Raw genomic sequence first — 26,979 nt, forward strand, 5'->3', positions numbered from 1 at the left:
TTTAAAAATCTCAAAATGAGCACTTTGTGCGGCTTTCTGTTTCCTGAGGCACAAACATCTCTGTGGTTCCTGTTGGAAATGTCCTTGTCAGTGCTAGTGCCCTCAGATGACCCGTTTGGGGCTTTGATTACAGAGTGTAAGTTTTCCATTCAAAAACCTGTTTTCAAGCACTTGGCTCTTCAACAGAGACTCCAGGATGCTCAGTCAGGCACCTCAGCCCCTGGCCAGCATGAGGGCATTGGTGTCTTGAGGCAGTGGGATGGACAGGCATCCTCTAGCCAGCGGGTGAGCAGAGACAAGCACCCCAAGTGGAGTTGCCTGTCCTGAAGCTCATGACATGCCACCCTTGGCTCCACAGTGGAGCTGGTTCAAGTCAGCCTTGATCAACAGTCAAACTACAGCAGAAAATAAGGCGAGGGACAGAGTGAGGGTGAGCAGAGGTGGTGGCACGTGGGGCTTGGGTGTGCGTGGGGTTGTGCTTTGATGCCAGCAATGGCTCAGCCTATGAGCTCTGCACTATCAAGGTGCTGAATCAGCTTGTTCAAAGCTAGGGCATATATATATATATATATGCTCTATAACATAGGATGTGTTCTTTGCGTTTGCCTCTTTTTCTTTTCCCTTCAGGTTCTTTACTTGGTCCTGATGGCAGCAATTCTTTATCTTGAAGTTTTCCCCAGGCTCGTGCTGACATGACCCTCTAAGTTTTGTCTTCAATACAACAGAAACATTTTTCCATATTTGTGGAATTCCTGTGGGATTCGGTAAATATTACGAAGCCTGTATGCTACATGGCCTCTGAACCACCTGTGCTTGCAGTTTTTCAAGCGCTCATCACCTATAGAAGTTAATAGCATGCTTGATTGCCACAGGTCCAGAAAAAAACATCCCCAGACTCATTTAATACTTCTGCTACTTTTAGAAAAGAAAAAAATATCAAAACGCTTGCCTTTTCTGCATCATCAGTTGAAGGAATCCAAAACAACGCTCCCTTCAAACTTCTCCACCTAATAAAAGGTTTTTAGCATGCCGGCCTTCTGTGTCTATTGACAACTACTTCTTTACTCCTGACCACTCTGCTGACCTGCTTATTGGTTCCAGGCAGCCACTCCTTGCTCAGTTTTCTACCTGTCATAATTGTTAACATTTTAATTGTGCTTCCTATTAATGATATATTATTTAATTTTAATTACTACCTTTAACACGCCAGCGAACTGCAGTGAGCTGTTAGCCAGATACTTCTCTTCCTAATTACTGGTACAGCCTTTTGGCTCACAAACAAGGCTGTCAGAGAACTCTCAGGTTGGCACCCAGGCTCTCCTGCCTCTGGGTGCTTTCGCTGCTGTGTCCCATTGAGGGGGATGTCACCCGTGCGGGCTGCAGGCACCTGGGCAAGCCTTCAGCAGAGCCTGGCAGGGAAGCAGTGAGGCTTTCACAGCGAGGAAATCCAAGAGGAAGGAGGGTAGACCCAAGGGGAGGGTGGGATTTGCTAGTCTGCATGAGCTAGAACTAACTCCCTCCTCCTGCCTCTTCCTCACAGCAGGCAGAAATAGGGATATTTGTTCTCTGGTGCCCTGAGCATCTCTGGTACTCAACGTGCAGTTTCATGACGAGCAGTTGAGGAACACCAGGTCGCTGGAGAAAACAAATCAAACCAAACCAAAGCAGATTGCTGACAACTCAGAAGCGTGACAGCTTCTTGCTGTGAAGAGTTGCCCAATGCCAGTCTGGCTGCACGAGGAACCAAGATGAGGAGTGAGTGAGTCAGCATTTCCTAAAGGCATCCAGCGAGAGTGAACTAATTGGGCTAACTATCCTGACGAGATCTGGGCCAGCAGACACGCCACCTCCACGCTTCACCTCCTTCCTTCTCAGGCAGGTGCAGAGCGCAGTGACACCCAACAGCACTTCGGCCATTAGCTTAGTGGGGGCAGAGGGTTGACATTAGGTCACACGCATGGTTAAAGCAGGATGACCTGTGCTGGAGGAGCTATTAGCAAAATAGTTCCCACACGGGCAGTTTAATTCAACTGGGCTGAAGTGTTCCTAAACCAGTGGGAAAACCAGCCGTAAGCCCTCTCCATCCCTACTGGGCCAGTGCCAGCCCCACCAGGGAGCAGAGGGCAGAGGCGCTGGGGCAGGGTGGCAAGGAAGGGCACAGACCCAGCCTGGGCATCTCACTGCCTGAGCTACACCGCGCTGGCCGATCCCAGCAGGAGGGGAAGGGAGGGGGGCTCCCGCCAGCCCCAAGGGCAAGGGCAGCACCCGTAGGGGCTCACGCACAAGAAGAAGAGGCACCAGGAAACATCGTTTATTGATTTAGCTTCAACGACAGCGGTACATCTCGTTAGGCTCGAGGCTTGGTGGAGGCTTTTTGGGACAGGGGAGCAGCACTTGGTAGGTAACCACCTTGCTGAAAAGCATTAAGGCATTATGAGACGTTTAACAGACACAAATCCTTTAAATATAAAAACAGGCTTTAAAATGGATTTCAAAGACCTACCGTCCCTGCCTTTCACTTTTGCAGACTTTCTCGTAAAGGTACGTTTCAACCGAATGAGAGACGGAATCACCCGCGCCCCAGTACTACACAAAACGAGTTGAAAAACAGGGAGCAGAAAAATAAGCTAAAGTGCATCAGAACTGCAGATGACCGTGTCCCTCAGAACAACGCTTGATCTCCGTACTGGCATCGAATAGACTAAACGTTCATTAACAGGAAAATATTTTGAATTTTATTTTTTCACGTTATTATCAAGTACACAATTACAATAATGTCACACATCCCTATATGATTCTATGTATTTTGTTTTTTTCTTTTGTCTTTTTTACAAAGTGTACAGAGGGAAGGACGTATACAATATTTAACAGGGTATTTTCTACAGAACAATAATTTATATTATGTCCTTGTAAAAATCTGTACCTTTTTTAAACATTAAACTGAAACATCCATTTTATAGCATTTGCTAAGCAAATTATTTAAGAATTAAAACTAACCTGCAACTAATGTCAGTACATTAACAATAACTATTTCATTTTCTCTTTATACAGACAAATACATTTTACAAAATCCACTTGACCAAACCCTTAATTATTAAAAAAACCCAAAACATTGTGCTTTAAAAAAAAAAAAAGTGTGTATGATTCCAGGCTACGTAACAGAAAGAAAATGCATAAAATTGTGTTCTTTGTCTTTCAGCTTATTTAAAAAAATAAAGTTCAAAATGGCTAAAATCCTCAGCAATGCTATGGGAATTTATGCAGATTTTGTACACTTTTCAGGTTCCCAGTTAGAAAACGCTTGAAAGTAAGAGGGGGGAAAAAACAAAAGTCGCAGGAGGGCACTCTGCAAGACGCGAATGGAAAATCTGTACTGGGTTTTACGGCATCTGATTTGGCAATCAGTAGGCAACGGACAGCTACGGCCATGTCGGAAATCCGCTAACTCCTGCGAGGATTTCAACGAAGGCACAGTGCAGCACGTCTAGGCATCGCACACTAAAGGTTCACGGCCTGTTAGCAGCGGTATCATACAAGGGCACGCTGGGCAAGTCTAGGGGCACTGTCAAGCAGGCATCAAAAGGAAAAAAACCCATACAATAAAGGTAGTGGCATGGCATCCGACTCTCCTGAACCCCAAATTAAACACAACTATTTCAGCTTACAGTGCAACAGAAGGGCTGAGCAGTAGGAGCAGGGCTCAGTGACAAAACACAACACAGAAGGTCTAGAAGATGCACATCCAAAAGGAAACCTTTGTCCCTTTATCACCCCAAGCCTGAAACCACTGCTAAAATTCCTGTTCGATTTCAATGGGAAGTTTACCTGCCTAGAAACAAGAGTCAGCGCTGGGCCAGGTGCTGAACCCTTTCCATCAGCGGATTGTCGGTTTCAAACCTACCCTAATCTGGCAGGCAGCCGGGTTCAAATTCTGCAATCCATCATCAACCAGTGGCTTCAGTGGGGATTTGAGCAAGGGGAGTGGGACCGGGTCCTAAAACCTGGCATGTCATTAAATGGTTTGTTTTTTTTTTCCTCTCCACAGTTGTTGTCAAGGTACATGACTCTGTGCTTGGTATGTTTATGCTGCCATTAGCAAAATGATATGATGCTGTTTTATAATAGTCTTCAGGTGGGAAAACTGCATATAATAATTGTAATGTTATCCCAGCTGTTTATAAACAGATTAAAAGAACTGGGTTAATTCTGGATACTGTACTAATTAATAAACGGCAGCTTAACACAGCTGCTCAGGAAAAACATTCAATTTAGAAACAGTTCTGCTACCATCGTAAGTTACTCTTTTTATTAAGGATATCTACATTAAAACACCTCTGCTCCTTATGAATGCATCTGCTCCACTCCACCCCCCGCTGAAGCTCTTGCTGTAAATAGCTCATTTCCAAAATCGAGGCACCTCTTGGTCTTAAATTTTATTCTAAATCAACTCACAACAAAAATGTGACTTGAACGACAAACTGTTCTTTCAAAGACATTCTCATATACATAAAAGCATTAAGTTTGAGGTACGTTTACCGGCACGTACAGACAGTTGTGATCTATTAACTCTGCAAACGGAACAACGGCATTTTACGTTTCCAACATTAAGACAGCAGGAAATTGAAAAAAAACCAACTCATTTGTTACACGCAAAACCTTGCAAAAGACAAAGAAGCACACAGAACAATAAACATATCATTTGAGTGTACTGTTAAATTTGCCAAAGAAAGATAACAAATGCCTCAAACCATCTTCTAAAATTTTTTCCCTCTGAAACCTGAATTAAAACGCAGAACAGCTTTCCCCAGTGAAGTCGGATGTGTAACTCCTCAAATGGAAAATAGTTAACCTGCCACAAAGTCTGTATAGTCAAAACGAGACAATCAGGTGGGCCTTAGCGACTCCAACATCGCAATTCCCCATCTTATACACACCTCTGACAATTTTATCAAGAGAAATTTCATATTTTCAAAATTCACGACAAAACTGCATTAACATGGACACTGTGAGTATCAACGAGGTCAGTAAGATAAATATACTTAAATAAACTATTACGGTTGAAAAATTCAGTAAGAGACAGGGTTTACTTTATTAAATGCAACTTTATTGTTGCCATCTTTTCTTCATTTATTAAACAAACTGAATAGAATTCAGAACACGCTATTGAACAAAAGGTATAAAAGTCAACTAGAAGCAATAATCCTATTTTTATACAGCAACAAATCAAATGCACAGTATTTTTTTTTTTTTTTTTTTTTTGTGTGTGTGTGTGTGTGTGTGTGTGATCGCAGGTGATTGGCTTTAAAATAAGCTAACTGCCTGGAAGGCAAAATTCCTTTATAATTCCAGCCGTCAGTCTGTGGAAGAGACTTTAAGGCAGCCCAACATCTTTATGATGCCGCATAATGTGCTGGTTCTTCTCTGAAGGCCTTCGGAAACCTTTCTTGCAATACTCACAACGGTGAGGGTAGTCTTTTGTGTGAATGGAAATAACGTGCCGTTTGAAGCCCGAGGCGTCTGTAGTGCTATACTCACAGTACTCACACTGATAAACTTTCCTGCCACTGTGTGTTTTCATGTGTTTTTTCAGCTCGTTTTGCTGCCTGAAGCCCTTTCTACATCTCTTGCACCTGAACGGGAGATCCTTTGTGTGAACTGAGAGTATGTGGCGGCTCAGAATGAAGGGATCTGCGATCTTAAAGTCACAATGTCTGCACTGGTGCAATTTTTTACCCTTGTGAGCCGCCACGTGTTTTTTCAGTTCCGAAGGCCTATGAAAGCCTTTATCACACATATCACACTTATGAGGATAGTCTTTCGTGTGGACTGAAATTATGTGTCGTTTCAGATCACTCGAGTTTGAGCTCTTATGGTCACAATGCAAACACTGATGCGTTTTACTTTCTTGATGCATGAGCGTATGCTGCTGTAACTCTTTGGTATCTGAAAAAGTCTGGAAACAAATATCACACTTCAACGGCGTTTCCTTACTGTGTTTAGTCTTTACGTGAGTTTTCAAGTTAGAAGAGTCGGCAGATCGGTATTCGCAATATTGGCACTGGTAGGGCTTTTCACCAGTGTGGATGCGCATGTGCTTCTTGAGCTCTGACGGATGGCGAAATCCTTTGCCACACTCCACGCAAATATGAGGAAAGTTCTTGCTGTGGACAGCTAAAAGGTGATGACTCAGCAATCCTTGTTCTGCTGTCTCGTAATCGCAGAATTTGCACTTGTGCATTTTATTAACTCCTTTGTCCCTGTGCACCATCTTGTGAGTAAATAAAGTTCCTGCGTGAGAGAAGCTTTTCCCACACTCATCGCACTCAATAAGCTTTTCTGTTTTGTTGGTCAGCTTATGACTCTCCAAGTGGTTATGTAAACTTATTTTTTTATTCGTAGTGTAATCACAGTCTGTGCATCTGTATTTCTTCTTGGTAAGAAGGTGCTCTGGGTGGTTTTTCATGTGCCTTTTCAAGAAACCTCTAGATTTAAATTTCTTTCCACAAATCATACAGGGGTAGACTGTCAACGGATGACCATCAGGGCCAATGATTATTGCTGAAAAACAACAAAAAGCCCTTTATCAATATTATAAAACAATATTCCACCTCAATAAATGCCAAGTTTCAACCTTAACAATAAGCTGAATTGTTAAACGAGATCAGAGTCTGACGCATACACTTTACTATACAATATATAAGCTTGTTACTGGGTTAGGTAGAAGAAATTGAGGGAATTACTACTTTCATTCATTATTATTATCTGGAGAAAGGAAATACTGTTTTTTGATGGAGACACCAAAGCATCACCCAGGTGCTCTTCACGTCAAATAACTCTACTTTGAAGAATTCTGACTGAATTCCCTCATCAAATACACACAGAAACTGACGCTGGTGCGAAAAACGGCAGCCAACTTTGTCAAATTGAGTATTACATAGTAAGCACAGCGCAGGATCGTCTTTGATTTTCCACGAATCTGTAGATAAAAGTTTAATCTGGCATTTTAATCACCTACCGCTGACTACAATCCACATGTCCCCAAACTAACACCTCTTTCTTGTGCCATCTGTCACAGTTACAATCTGAAGAGGCATCAAGCAGGAATCAGGGAGAGCACATTTCACATGCGGACACCTCAAAGCTTTGGAACTTATTTGCACTCCATCCATCAGCCTGATTTGCTTAACCTGAATTTGTCTAGGCATGCTAAAAAGCTCTTTTTTCCAAAAATATTTTAGAAGGAAAACTGACTAGGTAGCTGGAAATAGAAAAAGCAAACTCTAAATTTGCCTGGTTTACTAATTCAGTGCTAGACAAAACAGAACTCCTACAGTTAAGTCATGATTTGAAAAGAAACTTGTAGTATCAATTAAGGCAAGGCTACTAAAGAAAACAGTCGTGTGCTTTTTCAACTTTATCAGACCAAATAAATCATTCAGCCCAAAACACAGTAACAGCAGAAACCACATAATGCCAAAACACCAAAACAGCGCATCTGTTCTTACAGATGCAAGTAAGAACATTGGCATGAACATCAAGGCAATTTATTTCACAATTAAAACAGAAAAGGTTATAGAAGTCCAACTACCTACTCTAATATATAATGTTCAGATTTTCCACTTACTTGGTGAGTTGATATAATGAAACTTATTGTTCCATATGTTTTCAATAAAGACAAAAAGAGTTTTTAAAAAGTGCTATTACAGAACACTGTTTGTCTAACATCATCTTTAAAAAAGTTACATTAAAGATTAAAATTGGTGTGGCAAGTTAAGTATAGAGGTTTTGAACCTTTTGCTATGATACTGATATTTTTCCTGTCAGAGAGCTTCCTTTGAAACACCCCCTGCGATCCAAACCAACTTTAAAATAAAATATGCACTCATTTATGATGCAGAAGTGTTATCAACAAAATAATTCCCCAAATAATCAGGTTTTTTACAAGACATTGCACATGCTATCAGCAAAGCAAATCTGTTTACAGTAAGTGCCTAGAGGAATGACAGTACAGCCAGCCACCGGATACGCACCTGTTTGATACTGCCTAGACTCAGGTCTCCGTTTTTTCTTTGGTTTTTGCTTAGCCAGTCTCCCAAGTCCAGCTGACTCATCTATGTGCAAAAGAGCACTTGCAGTGCCATTCCGACTTTCAATGCCATCATTATTATTACCTAACAAGATAAGTTGAAAAGTTACCTACTGCCATCACTCTATGGATAATTAGAGCAACAAACTCTACAGTGACAATAAAAGAAATTATAAACTATTATCTGGACATTTAATCAAACCGCAATAATGTACAGGATGAGCTGCAAAACTTCTCTGTAAGCAACTTACGAATTATGTTTGTTATGAATCTGGAAGCATTGGCTTAATTAATTAAACCAATTTTACAGAAGTACACAATTTACAGGAATTAATGGTTTTCCATTTCACAAAGAATTCTCCTTTAAAATTTTCTGCATTTCTTTGAAGGCTAATTATGCCCAATACGTTTAGCATCAGTAAACAACAGCATGTGGCAGTATTTACAGTGCCCAATTTTCTTCTCAGTCCCCAAAATACATTCATGTGTGAGCCCCCATTCACTTCTGGACATCTGAATTCACCTGACTGAAGTTTCTCACACTGTGACCACAGAATTGTCCTGAAGAGCCCACAAACTTGCACACAAGGTACACTACTTACTATTTGCACACCTGATGCTTTAACACTTACGAATTCTTTCTACTGAGAACAAAGAGCATGCTCGGTATTGTACAATAGAAGGAAACAATCTGCCTCACAGAGCTTCATGTTTAATACACAAATGGTATCACTGGATGCAAAACAAACATGAAAATTACAAGTAAATATATCTATATAGTCGAGAAGGTATTTATTGGCAATCAGTTTAACACTGGTGATTTAAAGGCGTAAGTAAATTTTAATAACAAATGTGGTGGTTAAGTATGTACTTGAATCAACAGAAAGCAGCAGTTCCTAGGGAAGGGAAAGCACACAAATAAGACAGGAAGATTGAAGTGGAAGAAAGTGCAAGACGCTCAATAGCTGTTCCCTTTATAGAGTACTGAGAATGAATATTCATGATTCTTATATTCTCCTTTCAATTCCCTCTCTCTGTTCCATCTCTCTGATACACTCTGCCCAATTTTCTCCTCCTCCAAAATCACTGAATGTTCAGTCTACAACTGTTGTTTCAAGTTCACTTAGTATCGTTTTTAATAGCTACTCAACCTGGCTTCTGTCCTTTCGTCTCCACTGAAACTGTGCTCACCAGTATATGGTCAAAGAAAGGACTCTGGGTGCACTACCATCCATCTCCTAAACAACTTTTAACACACGCTGCTCCCTGAAAATCTTGCCCTCCCTTGACTTACGTCAGTGATTCCAGTCTCCATTTTGCATTCTCAGCACTTCCCTGCCATTTGTTTGCTGGCACCACCACCACAATTCACACCATGCAGGCACATAACCTAAGTTTTGTCCTCTACTCCATCATTTTTTCTGCTTCATTTACTCAAAGTATGTTTAGAAGGAGAATGTGGCAACATGGAACACCACATTTTGGTCTATCAGATTATGTAAGTTTTGGAAATCAGTCTGTGCACCAGTTGGTGCTCCGATACTGATGTTCAAGATGCACAGCTCAGCATGCTGGAAATATTCTCAAGGTTCTGCTATGATTTTAAGATGTCTCCCTCTAGCTTCTTTTTTGTTAATAAATTATTTCCATTAGTGAAATCACATATTTATATGTTCCTTCTAGAAAGCATTTAAATCAATGCTAGAGGTCAGTGTTGCTTTTCACTGCTACATTGAATCTTACATATTCCCATCTGCTTTTTTTTTCCCCTCTCAAAATAAAAATATTCAGTTCTATTCCCAAGCCAGCTCTTACTGTGTCCTAAAACTGTGAAGGACAGATGTACTTGAGATGCAATTTTCCTGCTGAAGGCTCGTGTACTTTCCCTTCCACATCATGAAAATATGAAGGAAAAGGCCTGTTAAAATAGGAATAAGCAGCAGCCTGCCTTACTGCTTCTCTCTTTAATTTTAAGGCTTATTATGTGCAGAAACCATTCTTAAACTAAAACTTCAAGAACAAACACAAAAGCACACATACTCCATCACCCTCCAAAATACAATCCCCAACATTTTGGTATAGACAGCATCACCAGGAAGAATTTTTTGAGTATTACCTACCATAAGCTGCTGCCCAAGCTATGGGCATGAAAGTTTTAATTTCATTGTCATCAATTTGCTGTTCATGGGCTGCTGCTGCATCCTCCTCTCCTACAATCACTTCCATATAAACCTCATCAGCTATTTCTGCAACATCTAAGAGAAAAAAAAACAAGAAAAAAAATTATTAGGAACACTGCACTGTTGAAAGTGAAAATCCCTGTTCCCAAAGGAAAGCCACCTACTTACTTAAGTCTTCGTCTTCATGCTGAGAATCATTTACAGTCATGTAAACCATTTTCTCCCTTGGAATACGAATACTGCTATTTTGATCAAGTAATCCAGCTGCATGGTCATTCTCTGGCTCGCTCTCCACAATGTCAACTGTGCCCCCTAATTAGGAAGACCAGAGGAAATTATTTTAAACACACTTTGTTCATATTCTGTGCTAAACCACAGAAAACAAAGTTTGTGACTCTTTAACATTAGACCCACAGCTCTTTACAGATGACTTGAGAGAAACCACAGCCTCTAATTATGCAATATTTCAAATGTCAGGTTGGAGTATTCTAAAATGAGTATATTTTACCTAAATCATCTTCTCCAGGATCTGCTTTGAATATATAGACCTTGATGACTTCTGGACAAATGCCATCCACTTTACAAGAGCCACTTTCTGACTCTGCTTCCATGGTAATTTCAGCAGAACCTTCGTGTTCTATCTTACCAGCATCATCCACTACAAAGACAAGTTATTATAATTACACAGTTATACAAACAGACAGGTATGAAAGACTTTATTACTCAAATTTGGAAGCAGTTTAAAATTTAAAAGTTGTGATAAAGAACCTACCCATAATTAGTTTTTTCATATCCTTGAAACCAACGACAATAAACACAAAAATAAATTCAAGCCTTATCTTCTAGTTAAGGGGAAGTGCAAGAATGCTGCAGTGACATGACTAGAAGCATGAGCACCGCACCAGGCAACTCTAACAGCAAAACAGTGATCTGCAGCAAGATGATAGTAGGAAGAAACTGCACATTAGTACTTACTCTTTGGCATAATTTTACTTATTCTCAGTTTTAATTGCTTTCTCCTTCACAACTAATAAGCTGTTAACTGTTTTTTTTTTTCAAAAGCATTATCTGTTTCTCGACCCTGTCTCTTAATGCAAGCAGTGCTATTCCTGCCAGTCAGACATGGTTCCTTGCAAAGCAGTGTTATGGATGCTCCTTCAGCTGGTTAGAGAGGAAACCAAAATGAAAACTACAGGAAGAAAACCCTCTCGTTCTCTCATCCACTCAACAGCTGAGGGATCGAGTACAGTGGCAAGGTGCTGCCCTGATGCTACAGCACAGGTGAACCTATTTAACTGATTGTTCATCATGCCCTCACTGAAAGGGACTTGCACTGGATTTTATGCCATAGCCCTATGTAAGCTCCTTACTATTGTCTTAAATTTTGCTCTCATCCTTTCAGAACTGCACCGACACCACGCTTCTGTTTGAATTGCCTTAACTTGCCCAGGCCTCCCACATAAACATGGCCAACAGCCAGCTTCATGAGGAACATATTTCTGATTTTTTAAAACATATTCTACATAGGCAAGTGCACACACATACCATCGTACTTTACCAAGTGTGGATTTTCAAGAAATAAATACTAAATATGCATTCACAAAAATCAAATCCAGCATCTCAAGACCTTCAGAGAATCTCCCAATTTCAGAAGCCTGAGAAGTGTCTCGCATGTTGAGATTACTTAAGAGTTCTTAGCATGATAGCATACTTTTGTAATTTGTGACTAAATTTATTGTTGAAAAAGTCACTCTTGGAGGCTGACATAGCTCCCTCAGTGCCATGCATAACTTCAATTCATGACAAGATGACATTAAATTTATCCTAAAGGAAGTGTAAAAACCGTCCCATAAAGGCTGTAGAATTTTTAACCACCATGCCTAGCACATACAAAATACTTAATAAAGAATGCTCATTTTACTGACAGTCATTAAACTACCCTCATAACTAAATCATAGCTTTACTACTCAGTAACTGCAACTCCTCCATTTACTTTAAGATCTACTTTTTTTAAAAAAAGCTCAAAATGTAATTACTATTATTTTCCTACTGCGAAGTCAATAAATTAGCCTTTAATTAGACAAACTAGTACATGTTCTGTCTCATGTATCAATTTAAGTACAGTTTCTCAATCAGGCACCATTATTCACAAAGAAATACGAATAACATTAAATTATGAAGCACTAAAATAAATTAGTCTCTCTCTCCCCTCACCAAAAGAGCAGCAGAAGAAACATTACATACTCTCATGGCAAGTTCACAAACAATGGCCACCACATAGAATGTTTCAAGCAGTATGATGTTTAAAAAATGATTCTGTGCCACAGGACAATGTAACATCTTGTAGCTGCAACCCCAAAGCATTTCAAAAGTAAAAACCTTAAGAGGTTCTTTTGAATCATATTAACAACATTAACTCCACAGTGCACATATTCAGTTACTGAGCAGACTTTCATAAATTGTTTGGCATGTGCATGAAACACCAAACGTCACCGGAACTCTGACAAAAAGAAAACTTGCTTTCATTCCTACACTAGATTTATGCAGTTGTTCTCCTTTAACTTGGCTGTTCCCAGTGTCACGCACGTGTACTTGGAAGGCTTTCAAATCAGCGTAGACTGATTTTACACTGCTGAAGCCAAACGGGAAGTCCGCCACCAAGCTCAACTGATGCTGGAACATGCTCAAGAAACAGAAGTTGTGGCCCAAGCAACCAAAGAGAAAACAAACCTATGTGCACCACGTGAAACAGGCTGGCTTCTTTTAACCAAAACAGAGTTTTTTACTTCCATACATATATGGAAGTATCCATTGATAACATTCACACAACAGATGAATTCTGTATCTTAAACATATGCTTCATTTACTCTTTGAAGTAAGTTCTCCCAGGTTCAAAGCCATCTTTTAAATATGACTAAAATAAATCGTTACATAATTTAGAGTTTGTTTATCCCCGATTTCCCTGATGTAGGAACATCAGGCCAACTTTTCTCATTCAAAAGGAAAAAAATTCACTCTTGACAGGTGGCAATACTTGAAAAACTAAAGTCCCTGATGAAGGGCCTGAAAAATAACAGTATTTGCAGCAAACAGGTAATAGGAAGAAAAGTAGGGTGGAATGAAAAAGGTAGAAAAAAAGATAAAAATCAAAAGAAGAGACAAACAAGGTGAAAGAGAACGGGTATCTATCACACAAAGCACCATTTCCATGGTATTTTGTCCTCTGGCTACATAAGCATTTCTCTACACTGATTCACTGATGCTGTGGCAGCATTTATGAAATTTGATTTCTGTTTAACACTTTCCCTAAGTTTCTGCATTCTCCACATATCTCAGTCTCACAATCAAGAGAAAATTATATTCATAAATACTTGACTGATCAATGTTTGAAGTTGGAACTCTGATGATGTCTGAATTTTTCATTCAAATTCACAGCCCATCAAGCGATCTCACAAATACCATGCACGACTGATCTCCTCTCACATTGTTCCTCTTTGAAATTACAAAAAAAAAAAAAAGTACTTAAAAGTATTAGTCAAGCTGATAAAAGACCATTTCCTTTCAAGGACAGATACTGGGCAGTTACTAAACTAATCACAAGTCACATGCTAGAAAAACGCTAAGACTAGCATTATTCCAATGCTATCATACCTTGTGCCTCCATTTAATTAGAGAGATTAACTGAAAACTAAAAACTTTAAATGTTTGTGTTTTTTTTTTTTTTTTCCCTCTACTAGCTGGTAGCTTTACTTCAGTAAACAAGTGGATTTGGACTAATTCGCGAAGTTAAAAACAAAAAAGAAAAATTATTAGAGACAACATTATTTTACGTAAAGCCAATGACAAGAATGCTTTCTACGGTGAGTTTGCTGACGTTCCTCACAGACTTCACCAATTAGAGGAGCCTGCTCTTTGCATACTATAAGCTGTAAGAAACAACTGAAAAATGGATGTGCTTCTCCGATGTTGCAATAATTGCTTCCACATACAGATAAAGCTTGAATTTCTATTAAAAGTACAAACAGATGAGAAAGGTGTCACACAACATGAAAGACATGGCATATTTAAAGTCTGTCTAGTTATCATTTACATTACAAGGAAATCACAGAAAGAGACCAACAGATAAAAAAAAAGGAATAAAAAGTAAAGCAAAGAAATAAAAGATGTGGACAACATTAACAAGATTGTTTATTATGTGTTCTATCATGATGACAGCATTTGTCTCCTAGAAAATATTACATCCAACTAAAAAAATCCTATGATGTCATAAACTACAATGTCCAACCAATAACTATCTCCTACATCTTTGCCCTCCTATTAAAACATGTCCATTGGCATTTCTGGGACAGAAACAAGCTCCTTTGCACTGATAATAAAAATAATATTTAAAACCCAGATGAGGCCAGTTTCCCCACATGGAAGCATAAGTGCTAGCCCAAGATCCTGCATCCTGCATTTGCTTAAATGGTACATCTTTTGTTTAACCCTGACACATACACTTTCCCAATAAGTTGTTTTTAGGTTTTTATATCCAATACTTAATGCATCAGAAGATACAGACTTTGTAGCCTTGCAGTCTTTTCTACTCCTAATTAGAAAAATGCAAATAATCTGTAACTGTCTTTATTTTTTTAATAGTTTCCATACGCTTTTATATGTATTCTTTCCTACCGTTTCTCCTTTACATAGGATTAATTAGGAAAATAAAAGGGCCGTAAAAGATAAAATTCACTTAAGCACTAAGAAACTGTCCATCTTTTTCAAGTACCCACTGCTTACTGCTAAATAACACACTGAAACAATTCTTACAAACATTCTAAGAAAAGGTCTGTCTCTACACCAGTTTAACAGATCTCAAAATCCGTCTATGGAGCAATCAAGACAAGAATCATCTATTCCGTCAGCCTTTATGTTCCCAAATTATTTTCTTCGCTGTTAAAAAAAGCCTATCATGGGATACTTACTTGCTTACAAAATAAATAACCCTATTTAACCATTCTTCATGAAAAAGACCACTAACTCTTCTGTTTTCTCTAAAATAGAGTAAAAGCATGCTGTATCCCCCAGAGAGACTTTGTTCAGTTATCTGTGATAGAAACATTTCACTTGTACTTCACTTGATAGCAGAGAATTCCTGAAGTTCACTGAAGAACTTTTTACTGTCATTTCTTAAATGGCAAAGCAGATTTCCTAACCTGTGAGAAAACAGAAATATGTTCTGTTTTGATTTTAATGCCATTAGCATTACATAGGCGCAATGGCATACCCTGGGCATCTGAAGCTCCTCTCAGGGCAGCACCTAGCAGAGGAGAACTTCCTGAGCTCCAAACTGGTATCTAACACTTGTCGTCCTTGTCCTGCTCTCCCCAGCAAACAAATCAGACTAAGCTCTGAGGCACCACTCAGCCCAAGGGAACTCTCATCTCCCTCATCACTCACAGTGACCTCCTGAGCAGCCTCGGCTGCAACAACTGTGGGTACCATTCCAGAGGTCAGGCAGGACCACGGCAGCAAGTTCCACCTCACAGAAAGAAAAATGTGATTTCCTGCATTTTTAAGAACCTCCAGGGAAAAAGAGGGAGGTACTTATTTATGCTAAAAAAGCAAATAAAAGCATTTTGGTTTCTTGACTAGAAGCCTACTGGATGGCCCTAATGAAGCCATGAACATTATGGCTTTGTTGATCAGATCCATTGCTTTCAACTTAAACGTGCAACAAGGATGAGAAAAGAAAAGTTTCATCTACAGCTATGAAAAGATGGCAGTTATTCCCTCTTTGAGTACCCTGGGTACTGACTCCTGTAATGAGAAGCGTTAATTCGGCTACAACAAACAAAAGACATGTCTAACCCAGAGCAAAGAAGTAAGGATATGGATGGACATTACATAGCTCTTGTATCTGCAAACATCACAAAACTTGCTAAAACTGCAGCTTAAACTTTGCGAGGCTACTCTTCCCACTCTCCAGACTCCCCTTGTCAAAGCTCCTCAGCACCTCATCATTTTTATTGCAATCAAATCTGAGTATATCAGAGTAAAACTTTCTGTTTATGGAATGAGTTCATGCCAGAGGATGTGTCTTACTTAGCTAAATGGAATAAAATCAGACAAGAAAAAAAAAATCTTAATTTCCATCTTATGGCCAAGTGTAAGGCATGACTTTTCTTGGTTACTGAATGCTGGGTGTTTTTTTGTTGTCTTGACAAACACTAGCTAATCTCGTCATTACTGTTTCACTTACGGAGAAATGATTTTCCAAGCCTTAAAATTTGCTACCAAATAATCAGCATCAGCATGAGCCAGAAAACAATTTATCCTTTCCTTACTCAACTCATGAACTCGCTTGTTATTGCACATGTGAAAGAAAAACTGATCTATCAAACCTCCTTGCATCCTTTTCAAGCGACTAACTAGTCGCAGTTTGCATTCTTTGTTGAATGAGTATCTGATTCTGCTCTGCCAGAAGTGCCCCAAATCTACCATCGACCAAAAATGAAGCTTGAGGGCAAAGACAAAGCATCCAAGAAAATAGGTGAATACATCAAAAGGTAAGGGATAATATAAGCTGTGCCAAGAAACTTTATCTTGGAAATGAAAAAAAACAAAGGCATACCAACGCAAAAGCTAAATTAAATCTAAATGGGAAAAGAAATATTAGAATACTGAGTTTATTGAAGTAAAGTCACAGAATGAAACCCACAGGGACTTCACTCTTTGAAAAGACAAACCAAGAAAGCCCGAAACCACAAAAGAAAGTAGCAACACAACTTTTAACAAAAAAGCACATGTAGATTAGTCATTTCAAAACAAGTATTTTCAGGGTAAAGCTAAGAAAATTATCTTATTTTAAGAAAATCTATGTAGACTCAGTTCATTAGGAACCAAATCAGAAATACTTAAAGAGAGCCATAAGATAGGAAGAAGATAGCAAAAAAAATTTTGCTAAAAAATTCCATTGAAGAATATAGACTGAGAAACTTATGACAGAAAAAAACACAAAGTGCCATCCTCCGCTTGTAAGTGAGGAGATAAAAGAAGACACGAAAAAGCATCCTGAAGAACAGTCTAGCTGCCAGATCTAGGAAGCAGCTACACTGGGCTACTGTAATGGCAGATGAAATTACATTCCAACATCTGCCCCAGCTGTTCAGGGAGGTCTGCCAGAATCAAGCACAAATTCACAGGTTAGGATGAAAAAAATCAAAAACTGATGTTGCCACCTTTTAAAAACCACGTAAATTCAACTGAAGAACTGAGACAGTCAACAGATCAATAAATACATACACTGCCAATGCAAAAAAAAAAAAAAAAAAAGGGAAATTAATTCAAATAATGTTTTCCATACAACAAAGAGACTATTTGGCAAGACAGTTTTTACTTGATGGAAAAGCATCAGACTCTGACTTCACAACCAGAAGAACTTGTTATGCCGGCTTTAAACACAGTAGGTGGTAATAGGGAACTTCCATTTAAAATGAACTGTTGAACATACTTAACATTTTAAGCACAAATAGAAAGGATGCATGTTTTGTAGTGTAAAAATTGTTTTAAATGCTGGCTTATTTAAGGCTCTGAATCTAAAAAAACTACATCGCAAGACTATCAAGAGGTTTTTAGTATTAACCAGAGTATGAAACTGCAGAAATACATGACTGAAAACGGAGAATATCCCAGCACAGCTGAACCATTACACTCCTGTGTTTTCTGCCAGTTACCACCTGTTGACGACTGGTACATCTAGGAAGACTTTCTAGCTGAGTATTTTAGGGATCATGCAATATGGTATCTACCAAGACATTCCGTCCTCATTCAGCCACTGGCAATGGCTGAATGGGACATGTATCTACCCACCCCCTCACTCGAATGTACGCACACGCAGTTTGCAAAGTGCTCCTGTGACAGCAGCCCCAGAGGCCTCACTCTGCTGCCCATGCTGCGGGATGACAACCTGCAGGAACAGGTGACCACAGAGACAGGAGCAACAGCATCTTAAAGAGCTACAGTCATGGATAAGAAACAGGTAGGGATCACCACCAGTCTTTACACAGTCAGGCCTCAATTATCCACAGGTGGACTATCCACTTTGTTGCCTAACTATGCTGCAGGTGCAAAAGCATTTGAGCCACTTTCATCTGATCTAACTCAGGTCCAGAAGCAGAAAGTTCTATCTGTACCATGATGTACAGAGTGCATTTATTAGTTTCAATAAATACTATTTCAGAGAGCAGCATCCCTGATCTATTTCACCTCAGGATGATCCTGCAGATTAATTTTACAATATTTTGTGTTATCCGTATTTTGCATTATCCCACTTCATTGTTTTCCCAGATAATAGAGAATTAACTGTACCTCATATAAACTCAAAACATGGCTGCACAAGGTTACTCAAGGAACTCAAGAGATGATAAATTAAGAAATGCAGTGATCCTAGGTAAGGAGAAGCAACATTAAAATCCGTAAGTATAGAATATAAAAATAAAACAATTTATACATTTTAAAAAGTGTCTAAAAGGAAAAAAAAAAAGGAAAAAAAAGGTAACTGAAGCAGAGCATGAAGTAGGCCTCATCAATGGACTCATTTAATGCTAGACAAAGCTGAAGTGCCTGAAATGGCAATTAAACCAAACAGCCTAACATGTCTACAACAAACAAACATTGAGCAGTGACACTTTGATGTTCCTAGGTGCTGCACTGAGTAAGCACTATAATAAGTAACATACTTAAAGTAAGCTCTAGTTCACACCAATGGATATCCTCAGTAGAAAAAGGACTGATGATATGCTCTGTTTTTCTCCACCCTCTACTTTAAGTCTTTTGAAACATGATTCAAACGGATTGTGCCATTGTTCCTAAGGGAGATTAAGATATTCACAGTTGCTTCTCAGCTATAAGCAGCAATAGCTACTCTTTTTGTTAGCAGCACACCTCCCTCTTTTGCTTCATCAAGAGAAGAAAACACATTCTAACAACAAAGAAAACCATATTGTTGCCTGTAACTAACTATAAATGGAGCGGAAGGGGTGGGGGCTTAGCGAAAACAAGACAAGGATAACAAACCGTCATTTGGACTTCCAAAAACCAGTATTTTTTTTACTTCCCCTTTTCCATGAAATAATTGTTTTCTTAATGTCTTGACAGTAATCTTGGTAACCTGCATATACATGCATTTTCAAACGATGTCACATTTATTTTCTTTCAGTTCTTACTACTATACGGCATTTAGTTTACCGCAATTCTTATTCCTTTGTTCATACACTATAAAATGCAATAGACATCAGACATCCATTTGCCAGTATTTCTCTCCATTAGCTTCACCAGAATTTCATGTTCCTAAAAAATACCCCCATTTGAGTACGTTTGTGAGATTTGCATTTCATTAAATAAAACAGAAAATCTGGTTTTGGTACTACTGTAAGCCCTCCTTCAGATATTTCAAGCACCACCCAGGCCCATATCATAAGAATTTGGATGGCTTTACCCAGACACTTACAGGAAATCATAAGGTAATCTTCACAGTTGCCCTTCTCGTCTTGATGTTCCACAGGGATTCCATTGGCATCGATAACTGCCTCTGATGCACAGTCTGCCACCAAGACTTCTTCAGAAACAACATCTGTTCCCAGAGTATCAGTGACAATATCTGCTTCTTCAACATTATCATGAACCACATGTTCTACATGTCCAACTTCAGGCACATGCATTGACTCACTTGTCAACACGTGTTCTGGTATAGACAGTGCTTCTGCTGTTATGTCAGAAGCTAAAACATCATCTGGGACAGTGCAATGAGCCAAAGAAACCTCTTCGGCCACGTCTGTGTCCAGCACTTGTTCAGGAATAATGACAGTTTCAGATACATCTGGCTCCTCCATGATATCTGGGCACTGAACATCCTCGATAACAACATCCTCAATGACGTCTTGGATTACGACAGAATCTGGATCATCAGGAACAAAATTATGCACGGTTATATCTGAGTCGACTACATCTGAAACAAATACTGTTTCCTGTACTTCCACAACAATCTGATCTCCGTCCATATGCCCTGCATCAGCTCCTGAAAAACATAATTAAAACGGCAGTTAAGTTGTAAAACTAACTCAGATGAAGTGGTTAATAATTGAAATTACTTCTATTTTACTTCAACATTTAGGCTATGCTGCAATTTAGTAAAACAGGCATAAAAGCCTATAAGCAATTAAGATAGGCAGATATATGGGGAGCTGATAAAGTAAGTCCTCAGTAGGTGCTAACATAACTAAGATGAACAACATTTTCTCTCCTGGAAAAGGTAACCAATTTTTAGACTCTCCCCCAGTATCCAAACAACTATTACTTGGCAGAACAGTAGCTCATTCATATTGCTCGGAGTAATAAAAACAACCAAAAATCGAAAGCAACTCTACAAAAGCATTGATGTAGCACAGCACTTTCAAGTAAAGACAAAAACAAACGACAAAAAGTCAATAGCATCTAATGAGAATGCTCTTCTCTACATATTATCTGACAGACCTGTTGGATCAAAAAATGCATTTGGCTCATGTGGCTGCAATTCAAGCCCATCTTCATCCATGGCCTTTAACTCTCATCAGTCACAGCGTCTGTAGGAGGTAAAGAAGAAAGGTTATTTAGCTCATATTATGCTGTGAAGGTTGCCTCTGCCTGTGCACTGAAAAGAGGAAATTCTGGGCACATGGAAGTGAAGAGGTAACACCTCTTGACTTTAAGATGGATCAGACTTCACTCAGGGTACCTCTGTTTGGAATTCCAGAAATACTACTCTAGAATACCAAACACCCAGGGTCTGAATATGAGGAGTGTGAGTTCCAGCACTCCCGGTCCGTTTCTCAAAACCCCACAGCTCCACAAACACACATCAGAAGCAGTTGATAAAGGGATACGAAAATAGGATTTCCTTATTACCTGGCAAAGAATAAAAATTAAGACAAAGCCTAGGCGAGCTCACACTCAAGTCTTTTTTGCATGGTGGGGAACATAGCATTGTCAAATCAATAAAGCTCAATAAGGTAAGTTAAAGGTAAATGGCTAATAATCTGAAACACACACCACTTTTGATGTCCTCTGTGTTCATACTTGGGCAGTCAGGAGAAAGTTACTCTTATGTCACTTAAGGAACTGAAATCATCAATGTGAACTGCTTCCAGAACACATCACCAGATGTTTTCAAACCCCAGATGTGTGACTATTTTAAAAATTCCTGCCCCAAGACAAAGTACCTATTTGCTTTTTTATTAAAAAATATCACCAGTTCTCAAAAATTACAAAATGTCACATTCTACCAAATTTCTTTGAACACAATGTCAACATTTCAATGCATAACAACTTAAGATTTCAATCTTCTTAACAAAAGAACCAAACACGACCACAAAGTTAAAATACTAAAATTGAAACTGCATCTAAATTTTGCTGCTTACATATGCGTGTTGTAATCGGGATCAGGCAAACCTAGTTGGGTAAAATGTGATATAATAATCACTTAGTCCAACTAGTGCAGAACCAGCAAAAGGCAACAGAATGTCACTACATGTTTCTGCTTGTGTTTCTGTACAAGTGGAAGACGTGATTCTTCATCCTCCAAACATTTTTCACAGTGACAGGTAGAAATCTCCCCATTCCTACTATACTTTCACAAAAGACCTAGAAAAAACATTAAGATTCTGCCCACAGTTTTCGTAAGAATCATAACCTTTCCAAATTACATCAACCAACATTTACATTAATTCTTCATGGGGGAAACTGCCATACAAAAGAAAAAAATAACAACTGTTCTAAAACACAAATCTACAACTATAATCTGTAGCAAGTATCTTCTAGACTTCACCATTTTTCCAGCTCAACTTTTCTCAACTCTTTGCAGCTAACCAACCAGCTCATTTATATATGAGAATAATGTATTGTTAGAAGTTGAGGAGAAATAGACCCAGAAATTGAACTGGAGGAAAAGCAGCAGCAGTCTCATAATTTTCCAAGAGGTCCCATATTTTTGTCATGTTCAGTTAGAAGGCCCATGTATTTTAAAGACAGCTGAGCTAACAAATCATCGTGATGTCCAGCTGGACATACATCACCTCACAATTATTCTAACCATCAAGCATTCTTGATGCACCCGTCAGAAGCACCCACTGTTAACAGGAACAGCTCTTTCAACAGATGCTTTTTTCAGAACCAAGAGCCGAGGAAAAGCGTTTCTCAGCCTCGCATACAAGGCATAGCTTGACTGACGGCAATCAACTTCTGCCATGCCACAGAAACAAGAAGATAGTAACAAGGTTTCATACGGTCATTTATGCAAGAATTATTTATACCCAAATTGGTTTACTTCTGCCCACTCAGGATACAAACAGCCAGTCTGTTACAAATGTCTTTCCTATTCATCTTGTCTGTGTTGTCCTCAGTGTTTAGTTTCTTATCTTCTGTTGCTTCTTCAACTTCTTGTGCACCTGTACCTATACTATGTTCATTACCTCCTCACCCACTCATCTCATCTCTCCAGCTTATAACTACAGCACACTCCCATCATTCACACAAAGCCATGCTACTCATCCATTTGTAGCAGACTGTATCAGCAACTCAGGGATTTTTTACTTTTTTTTTTTTTTTTTTTTTGCAGGAGGCAAAGGGGATTAAGGGTTGGCGGAAATAAATTGCCTCTCTCCTTGGGCAACACAACATAAGAAGCCACCACTCTCTGCCCAGGTCTCTGGGAAACGTCAAGACGCTGGTTCTGCCTGTGCTTTTGAGGATGGCACTATCATACGTATCAGCCTCTGATCGGCTGGGACCCAAACAGCTTTAAGTGCCAGGTCACCACTAGCTACTGGAAGAACTGGCATTGTTTTTCTCCGCTTCCTGTTTTCACCAACCACCTGATCACCACTCCATCACAAGTTCCTACTTCTTATGATTGATGCCATGTACTTTCTCTATCCCATCATCTCCCCAAATTCCTCACTGTCTCTATGAGTGAGGCTCTCCCTCATTACCCTTCTATCCTCTTCACCCATGAGACCTAGAGGCTGCCACCACTACTTCCCAGCTTCCAGAACGTGCCCACTGATGCCATCTCTTCACTGCTGCCCAGGTTCCAGGCAACAGATGCTAAAACCAATGAGCCTCTGTGGTGTTCATGACGGCGCAGTTTTGTAAAGACACTGCCACCAGCAGCGACAGCCCAGCAGACCTTCAACTGCACACTCTGCGTAACAGTGTGGCCTCTTCTGTACTGGCGAGGCCCTTCCACCAACGGGGGCATAATATGCTGCAAAACGAAGGCTCATGTTCTACACAAACTGAAGTAGTCTCCCACACACCTGGGTTTTCAAGACCATGTCTTAAAAAGGCCACAGATTTATGCTTTGGTACTTGTTCCAAAGAAGAAAAAAATCCCAACCCTTTCACTGCACGAGTTTCTTCCTAAACAAGGTTCCTCATAATGTGCTTTCGCACCCAGAGCCAGCCAACGAACTAATGTACACAATCTCCTACCCCTGTACAGGACCATAGCGTCTTTAAAAGTGCTCCACTAGGGCACAGACCCCACCTCCACAGAAATTTGCTGCAGAAAGAAGACCAGGAGAGGATGCCAGCATTCACAACAGGATTTAACTGAACTATCTAAAATGATAAAGGTGCCTAAATCAAAATCTGCAGTCCCAAAAGGCATCAAGGCATTTGTCCATGGATGGGGAGAAAAAAAAAAAAACAAACTTAAAAAAATTCCTGAAATCATTTCAGGGTTTGAGCATTCTAACTGGTAGATGAGAAAAATACTGTGTTTCTTCCTGCTTGCTCTTCTTCTGAGCAGCGGGCCAGCAGAGGGGCCCAAGATTTAGCGACACAAAGGAAGGTATGCCACACCGTTCTGTATCAACTGGCAGCTCCATGAGAAAGGCAGGCACTGGTCTGCAACACAAGAAATACTAGAGCTTCTTGTTGCAAGCACCACACCAAACACCTCCAAATCCCTTGGCAAGTACCCTAAGCTCCATGGCACCATAAGGCAAAAAAGCAATTCCAGCAGCTCCCTTTCCTGCAAGATTTCAAGAAGGGCTGAAACTCCTCTCAGTTCTTTCAAAATATTCCAGTCGACACTTACCTCAGGAGCAGGTTCTGGCACTGAAGCAGACAGAATCAATTTTCAGTTCCGGTCTGGGAACCTAAACCCTCAAAGGGAAGCAGGTGCCCAGCCATGTCTCTACACTTAGTCCTTCCCAATGCCCAAATCTATGTGGCTCTTTGTTCAAATCTCAGTAGTTTGGGAACTGCTCTTCTACCACTACAACAGAAAAAGCCTATGCATCTAAAACCAGGTTTTATACCTCTGAAAAGAACTAAACATCTACATCTTTTACTTGGCTTGGGTCTATGCCAGCTTCACATGGATCGAGAATTAATAAAAGTCTGAAATACACCTAATTCAGTTTGCCAAGTTAGTTCTTACAAATTGATTTTTATCTATTTATTCAGAGACTCGGCTGGTTTTGGTTACAAATTGATTTTTATCTATTTATTCAGAGACTCGGCTGGTTTTGGTTTTATGAAAGTCAAGGCAATATTTTCAAGTGGAAGGACAGATAGAAAACTATGTATTAATGGAAGAAATGGTATTAAGCTATTAGCAATAAAATAACCTCCCAAATTAAAAATGCGTATTTGCCATACATCTGATCCATACAATCAGTCAAGAGAAGCAATGCGCACAGTGCACTAGTCTTGCCACATTACAAATCCTTGAGTCAATAGGCCTAGCAAGGTAATCAAGATGAAATAGACAGACAAGCTGTCATGTTTTAAAGAGAGAGCAACTTTAGAGTTCCTTAGAAGAAAGAGCTTTAATATGCCACAGAAACTGTCACTTCCTCTGCTCTCACTTAAAAAAAAAAAAAACACAAAACAACAACAACAAAAAAAAAAAAACACAAGAAAATTGGGAAAAAGGAAAAAGAGAAAAAAAGAGGAAACTTCAGAAAAGCCATCCATATGAAAAAGAAATATATAATATAGTCCTTTGCCTACTCCTAAGGAAAGAACAGTACATTTGTTTATTTGCTAAGAGCATAAACCAAATACCCATGCAGCAAAACTCTTGATCCTTCCCAGAAAAATCAAGGCATAAACAGGAAAAATTCCTCACATCCAAGCCACGGCCCCTACCTACACTGAGATGACTTAGTACACAACTATAACCAAGTTCCCATCGTGCCTTGCTACATTACATTAAAAATTGCAGCACGCCTTGCATGTCCCAATCGGGTTAGAGCCCCGAGCTACCCGAAGCTTCGCTGTGGTTACGAGACGACTGTGGGTTCGGTCCACACTACTGCTGCAGTGTCACAACTCTCCCTACGTGACCCACTTACGGAGAATGCGATGTACGCACACGCTTTCAATCACACACACACGAAACGTAAAAAAAAAAAAATAAATTACACTCCTGTAACACCTAATTCTTTCTTGGAAAGAAGCCCCACAATTATTAGGTGAGTAAATGGAAGAATAAAAACAATGTTACAAATGTGACAGTGTAATAATTTCGCTGTTTATTTCTTGATGCATCTCCCTCGGTTTCGGCAGGAGAATCAGTACTGCCGTTTTCATTGCGATTTCATTAAAAAAATCTCAAGACTTTTACTCTTTGTTGTAGTTCAGTAGTGCATTCGCAAAAACTGGTTAAAAAAATGTTTTTTCTCCAGATTTCATAGCGATGTAGTGCATCAGACGATACCTAAGCTACTTCTTAACGAAACCTAAATGAAGGAAATAACCAGTCCCAGACGCCCCTCTGAAACCACTTTCCGCTCGGCTAGAGGCCTCTGCAGGAGAGGGGATAGCCAGAGGGGAGGAGAAGCCAGCACCAACGCGGGGGCCCAAAGGAGCTGGGGGGGGGGCCCCCGCGCCCGGCTCCTCACGGGGCGGCTGGGCGAAGGAGGCTCAGGGCGAACCTCACACCGCTGCCCAGCCAAAGTCCCGGCCGGCCAGGAGGAGAGGTGACGGCGGGGCTAGCGCGCCGCGGCAGCAGGGGGAACGGCTGGCAGCCCTGGCACAGCCGTACAGGAAGCCCGCCAGGGGCCGGAAAGCGCTGAGCTCCCCTGCGACTCGCTGGCTGGCAGGCGCCGCGGCGGGGAGGAGGGACAGGCGGGGGAGAGGGGGGAGAAGCGGGGGTGGGGAGGCTACGGGCTCTCCCTCTCCGGAGCCTGCGGCCCGGCGCCGCGATGAGCGGGGCCAGGGGCTCCCCCCTCCGGCCCGGCCCGGCCTGCGCGGAGGCACGGGTTATGGCGAGCGATTAATTCAAGATGGCGCCGGGCGCCCTCCGCCTCCCCCCCCCGCGCGCCGCCATTTTGTCTCCTCCTCCAGACACTCTCCGAACCCCCCTCGGCCGGGCCCGGGGCCTGGCACCGACCTCGCCCACCTCCCCCCGGGCCCGCAACCACCCCCCTCGGCTTCCGCTCCCCTCACGCCGCCGCCCCCCGTGCCCAGGGCCGCGCCGGGCGTCCGGAACCCGCCGGCCCGGGCCCTGCGGCCCGCTCTTTTGCCGGAGCCCTGGCGCGGCCTAGCTGCGGCCTCCTCGGGGCCTGCGCTGCGGCCTGGTGCGGGCAAGGGAAGGCCCGGGCCGGCCCGGGCGGCGGGGCCCAGCCCCGGGGCTGCTTACCGTGCGGGTGGCGGGCGGCGGCGCTCGCCTCGGCGCGGCCTCTC

At 40.8% G+C, this 26,979-nt stretch overlaps 1 protein-coding gene across 1 annotated transcript; it reads right to left on the bottom strand.

Annotated features, from left to right (window-relative positions):
* Positions 1-2,729: 2,729 nt before the first annotated feature.
* Positions 2,730-26,979, bottom strand: ZFX (zinc finger protein X-linked). The gene is made up of 8 exons (XM_086618703.1): positions 26,936-26,979; positions 20,779-20,867; positions 19,757-20,323; positions 10,775-10,924; positions 10,435-10,578; positions 10,207-10,341; positions 8,031-8,171; positions 2,730-6,558 (listed from the first exon to the last, which is right to left on the bottom strand). Exons 2-8 carry the CDS (start codon positions 20,837-20,839, stop codon positions 5,372-5,374), a joined length of 2,385 nt encoding a protein of 794 aa, XP_086474829.1. The 5' UTR covers positions 20,840-20,867; positions 26,936-26,979; the 3' UTR covers positions 2,730-5,371.

This window comes from Tauraco erythrolophus, chromosome 1, assembly GCF_009769465.1.
Source record: "Tauraco erythrolophus isolate bTauEry1 chromosome 1, bTauEry1.pri, whole genome shotgun sequence".
Classification (NCBI taxonomy): domain Eukaryota; kingdom Metazoa; phylum Chordata; class Aves; order Musophagiformes; family Musophagidae; genus Tauraco; species Tauraco erythrolophus.